We start from the raw sequence: 5,983 nt of genomic DNA on the forward strand, positions 1-5,983 counted from the left end.
CTCATTCAAGGAGCTAGTCATCCCATCATAGGCAGCTATCAGATTAGTGAGGCATGGTTTGCCTTTTAGTAAATCCATGATGGCTGCTCACAACTCTCTTTTTGTCTTTCCTATGCCTCTGTGCGGTTTTCAGGAGAATTTGCACTGTAATCTCAGTGTCACAATGGAGGTCTGTTCTGTCTTGAAGTGTCTTTGTGGCTGTAGCCAGAGGAAGTGTAGCAAAGATTTGGGGATGATGAAGTGTATCGTGCACACAGAAGGTGAAACTTTACACATATGCTTTTCACAGGGAGCTGAATTGGGTTGGATGTCTATTTCACAGTCAGTGAATCACAAAAAGCATGGTAGTTTGATAATGGAGGTTAGACACTTCATTCCCAACTTGTGATTCCCAACTGTGATCCCAAGTCACTGCATTTATCTTTATTCCTATCTGGACAATCTTTTGGAATGACCTAAACATTTCCAGATCCAGGGATTATAAATTTAAAAGTTCCCTTCTATTAGACAATGTAAATGAAAATGTGCTGGTTTGGTTTCCATTACACTAGACTGAATTCCAGCCCTATTCCAGCAGATTTGATAGTCTCAAATATACCTACATGCAATGCATACTACTCCCATCATGCTATAAGAAACAATATACTGTTTGGATGAAACACAATTCTGTAATTATTTCAGGCAACTTGAGGTGGGAGAAAAGAAATGTAATAATAAGGAAGGACTTTTTCTGAGATCCTCAGAACATCAGAGAGGTTTAAGATCTACATAAAATTTTATGCAGAATTGTCCTGGACATGTCATTCTAAGGGGGATTAGTCTTGAGCAAAATGAATGTAAATTCCTCTGCACCACTTGGCCTGTTTTTCGGGAATCAGTCACTTTAGCATTGTAGAAGTATGGCAGTATCTCATTGCTGACATATAAGAAGATCAGTGACTAAATTCTTAACTAGGTAGCTCAGCTAAGCTTCTGAATTTAGGAAAATCTGTAGTCAGGGTTGGGATTCATCTCTTCCAGCACTAACAGTACCTAATAATTATCTACACTTGAGCTAATGTACAAGATTGTCTTGTAATGGATCAATCCTTTCTAGAGCACAGTTCAAGTAATTTGTGTCTTAATTGTTTTCTTTGGGATAAGATAAATCCCACCCAATGCTTATTTCTCTCCACTGTTTAAATTAAGACAATTAGCTTATGCAGGTAGAACTTCTTTACAGGTCTTTAAATGTGGGATAATTAGTATTTTCCTTGTCACACCTGCAGTGTCAGGAAAGACAAATCCTACCAATGCAGTGTGAAGCCACAAATCCCTCTTGCTCTCTTGCTCTGCTGAGTAAGATTGATGTTTTTGTTATATGCCTCACATTGATTAGAAGAGAAGCCTTTGAAATGATCTGTTTAATGAGCAGCTGTACACCTTGTTCAGCTATTTCATCAACAGTTTTAGTCACAACCTTTGAAAAAAAAATCATTAAAATCAGGAATGCTGCTTGCTTGCTTGCTTAATCTATTTCTGGCTACTGGAAGATGAACAGATGTGTTTTCAGGGCTGAGGTATTTTTTTTAAACTCAAGGACAAATACTATTGCCAAGCTAGGGAAGAGAGAAGAAATAATTTGTTTCTTTGATTGGTCCCTTTGAAAGGACAACCCAAATGCACACATGAAATCCTGAGGAAAGTGAAGAAATAATAAACAGATATTGTGTCACAGTCTCTGAACTTCAAACAGTCCATTCAACGTTGGTACAAGGACTCAAATTTGTAAGTGAAATAGAAGTATTTACTAATCTAGTATTTCTCATCATAAATATTAATAACACTTTTTTTAAGTCTGCTGGGTAGTATATTGGCTATTGAACCTAGTAAAAAAATTATGACAGAAAAGATAGGTTTTGAATTAAATGTATTTAGTAAGAAGCCACACAGTAAATCTTATTTCTCACGGAACATCTGTGAATTTTTGTGCAAAGAAAAAAAAATTATCTTTCAAATGAAGATACTTTTTGTTAGTCCCGTCCCTTCCCTTCCCTTCCCTTCCCTTCCCTTCCCTTCCCTTCCGAAATATAATGATTCTTTCAAATAACTTTGAGGAAAAGTACCTACAGTTACAAAACACATTATTGCAGGCCTCTGTGGTTAGACACTCAAGGACTAAAGTCATTGTTAATTAATCAGACTACAAGAATAGGAAGTTCTGAAATATTTTTCAAGAAATTATTCATGGTTGTTTTATATATATTTATTTATTTTATATTATTCATATGATTTTATTTTATTAACAAAAAAATTTGTGCTTCAAAGCCTTTGGAAATTAAACATCAAAGTTTGGGAAGTCCAACCCTGACTTTCCTATAGTTAACAGAGAAAAACACGAAAGAACCTCAGTGTTGCTCATCCAGATACATAATATGTCATCTGAATTTCACTTTGCTGGTGCCTCTTTTTCCCCATTGATTAGACAGCAGTGATGTGATTCAGCTGTCAGATTGAGGTTCTTAGTTTTTCTGTCTACATGTAGAAGTATGAGATAGGAGTTAAGATTCAATTGCCTAAGTGTAGGTGTCAAAGTGTAGTACCCCTTGAGATATTCTAGATGACATCCTCCAAATATTGTTTCAGAAGGCCATGTGCAAACTGATGAGGCATACATAGGATAGCCTAGGCTATCTCAAATAACAGTAAATAACTGTATTTGGACAACTGAATCAGTCTGTAAGTCTCTGAACTTCCGCTATTAGTGAACAGAATTACATCAGTATTCACAAGAAAGTCAAGAAACTAATTTAATGTAACAAAATGGACTTGAATAAGTTGTCTACTTTTGAGATGCCCAGAAATATCTTACCCAGCCTCCAGTTGTCATTTCAGAAATGCAGAGGTCCCCTATAGATCCTGTGTTATGTCTACCTGAAATTATTTGTAATTCCAGTACCACAAGGCATCTCACCTAGTAGTAGGCAACTGTTTATGGGCAAATGAGTCAGTCCCTCAACACATGATTCAATTGCCTGAAACAAGACTTTCAGATGCTCTTAGCTATCCCACCTGGCTTCCAGCTGCTATTCCAGAAGTGCACAGGGCTACTGTAAATCTTGTGTCATATCCTTCATACCCATTTGGACAGCTCAGATATCCGGGGGTTTCTTAAGTGGTACTACGTATCCAACTGAATCTTGCACTTATCATAGGAAAGAGGACTCCAACACTCATCGGTTATTCAGGCTTGAACTCTGCTTACACAAAAACTGGAATATATTATACAAAATGGGAACACATTGGCAAATTTCTCAGACATCTTTGAAAATGTGAGACAATGTTGGAAGTTTTCAAATTGTATTTTGGATTAAGCACAATTTCTGGACACATGGGCTATGGAGCAGAAAAGCTTTGTTTATGCTTATTATTTTATGTATGTTAAAGTTATAGCTTGAATCTTGACCTTTATTAAAGTTTCAACTTTACAAAATAATAATGCATTGTTGATGATCATGTAAATACTGCAATTGGTGCTGATAATATTTTGTTATTTTAGGAAGTATCTATGGTGACTGATTTTCTGGTAACTGTTCACAAATTTACAAATGAATTCATTGTACAATTTAGAAAATTACTAGACATAAGAGCTAATTCCCTCTAGAAAGTCAAGGAGAAGTTAGATGTTATGTTACTGAGAGAATTCAGAATTATTGTTATTTTGTTCTAAATATCACGTCTTAGAAAACATTAATAATTAATAAAGCTAGTATTTACAGCAGTATCTACACTAATATTAATTTGACTGCAGTGTGAAAGAAATGTGAAACAACTGTAAAGCAAGAGAGGCAGACAGAGAGAGAGAAAGGTATTCTAATGTATTATAATCACTAATAATAATAATAAATCATTGATGTTATTGTCTTTACAGAGGTAGACAGGAGACATGGAGATGAGCAATCACAGCATGGTCAAAGAATTTATTCTCCTTGGATTTCCCATTGCTCCTCGCTGGCAGATTCTCTTCTTTGCAACATTTCTCATTGCATATCTCTTAGTTTTAGCAGAAAATATCATCATTATCCTGATTGTCTGGACAAACTATAACCTCCACTCCCCAATGTATTTCTTTCTGACTAATTTGTCCTTTGTGGAGATTTGGTATGTGACAGTCACACTCCCCAAGACAATGCTGAGCTTTGTGTCAGTGACAAAGCAAATCTCCTTCATGGGATGCATGACACAGCTGTACTTCTTCCTCAGCCTGGGCAACACTGAGTGCCTCCTCCTGGCTGTCATGGCCTATGATCGCTATGTTGCCATTTGCAAGCCTTTCCATTACTCTACTATCATGAGGCACGCTGTCTGTGTCTACCTTACTATGGGATCTTGGTTAACTGGTTTCTTAATCTCTGGATGCAAAGTATTTTTTATCTCTCAGCTAACATACTGTGGACCAAATATAATCAACCATTTCTTCTGTGATGTTTCTCCTCTCTTGAACTTGGCCTGCACAGATATGGAAAGAGCTGCTCTTATGGATTTTGTGGCTGCCTTATTTATTCTCCTGATGCCTCTCTCCATAGTAATCCTATCCTATACCTATATTATCTTCACTGTCCTTCATATTTCATCTGTACAAGGTTGCCAAAAAGCCTTCTCCACCTGTGCCTCCCACCTTATAGTGGTCATTGTCTTCTATGCGACAAGCATTTTCATCTACGTGAGGCCCAAAACACTTCCAGTTAATGACACGAACAAAATTGTGTCTGCTCTCTATGCTGTTGTTGTTCCTCTCTTTAATCCTATCATTTACTGCCTGAGGAACCAGGAAATCAAGGATGCTCTCCAAAAGATCTTGTTCAGAAAAAGAGTTTCCTTGCAGATTTAATGACAGAAAGGAAGAGTTTGTATAGGTAAAAAACCCCATATAGAAATAATTGAATTTTATGATTAAATGACTTCATGAAAAGCTCTGGTTTGTCCTTCAGAAGCTGAAGCAAGATGGTCCCAATATTTTTTTCTTGAAATTGGGGATTTACAGGGAATTGATTGATATGAGTGAAACAGTCTTATGCATGATCTTCTGTCATTTTGAGCTCCAGCAGTGACTTATTTCAAGGAAAGACAAAGTTAAATGTTGTTTTAAGGGCCGGGGAGATGCTCTTAACATTGCTTTAGCAGTCAGATCTTCTGTATAATCAATAGATAAGTTTATTCAGAAAGACAAAGTTAGGCAAGATTATCTAAAGTTATCTAAATTTTTCTCCAGAGGACCTCGCATTCCTTCACTGAATACATGAGGAAATCACTCCCATTTTGCCTAGCCTAGGGTGATAGCTATCCTAACTTTAGGGATAGAGTTATCTACATAAAGACAGAACGAGCAAGGCCAGACAGCTATACATCATGTGAATATGCTGTCAAAATTATATCTCCTTAGCCCAACCTGAAGCAATTACCTCTTGGAAAAGAGGTCTCAGCTCTGATTTGAGATTCAAAGGGAGGATGCAGCACTTCAGGTCTCAGACAATTCCTGTTGTTTCTTGCTGAATCTCAAAGATGAACTTTGTATCTGCCAGAGGTGTCTGCTGGTTGAGGATCTTTGTCAATAAATTAAGGAGCTGTGGGAAGAGGTCAGCAGACTATAGGACATCAGAGATAATGATGATATTCATTGACAGGATCTTCTGACACCCTGCAGATACAAGACCATGAACCTCTAACTGTACAGAAGGAGAGAGAGCCATAGTGAGACCGTATCTGGTTGGGTAATGGAAGCTTGGGTAATGGAAGCACCATGACAGTAAAGGCTGAAAGCTTGTGACTTCTAGCAAGAGGAGGAACGCTTTTCTTCTCCCTGCAGATCTGCAGCTACAGAATGGTTCCAATGCCCTCGAAGCAGACAGGTGGCTGAGTGCTCTGTCCAGAGAAGAATCAGTGCCATCTGAGCCTGAACCACACAGTAGTACCAGAAACATGTGGCGAGTAACAGTAAAAGGAT

At 37.5% G+C, this 5,983-nt stretch overlaps 1 protein-coding gene across 1 annotated transcript; it reads left to right on the forward strand.

Annotated features, from left to right (window-relative positions):
- Positions 1 to 3,925: 3,925 nt before the first annotated feature.
- On the forward strand, positions 3,926 to 4,870 carry LOC129195210 (olfactory receptor 6A2-like). Its single transcript, XM_054801047.1, has one exon. The coding sequence runs from the start codon at positions 3,926 to 3,928 to the stop codon at positions 4,868 to 4,870; it is 945 nt and encodes a 314-aa protein (XP_054657022.1).
- The last annotated feature ends 1,113 nt before the right edge of the window (positions 4,871 to 5,983 follow it).

The sequence above is a fragment of the Grus americana genome, chromosome 22 (assembly GCF_028858705.1).
Source record: "Grus americana isolate bGruAme1 chromosome 22, bGruAme1.mat, whole genome shotgun sequence".
Taxonomy (NCBI): Eukaryota; Metazoa; Chordata; class Aves; order Gruiformes; family Gruidae; genus Grus; species Grus americana.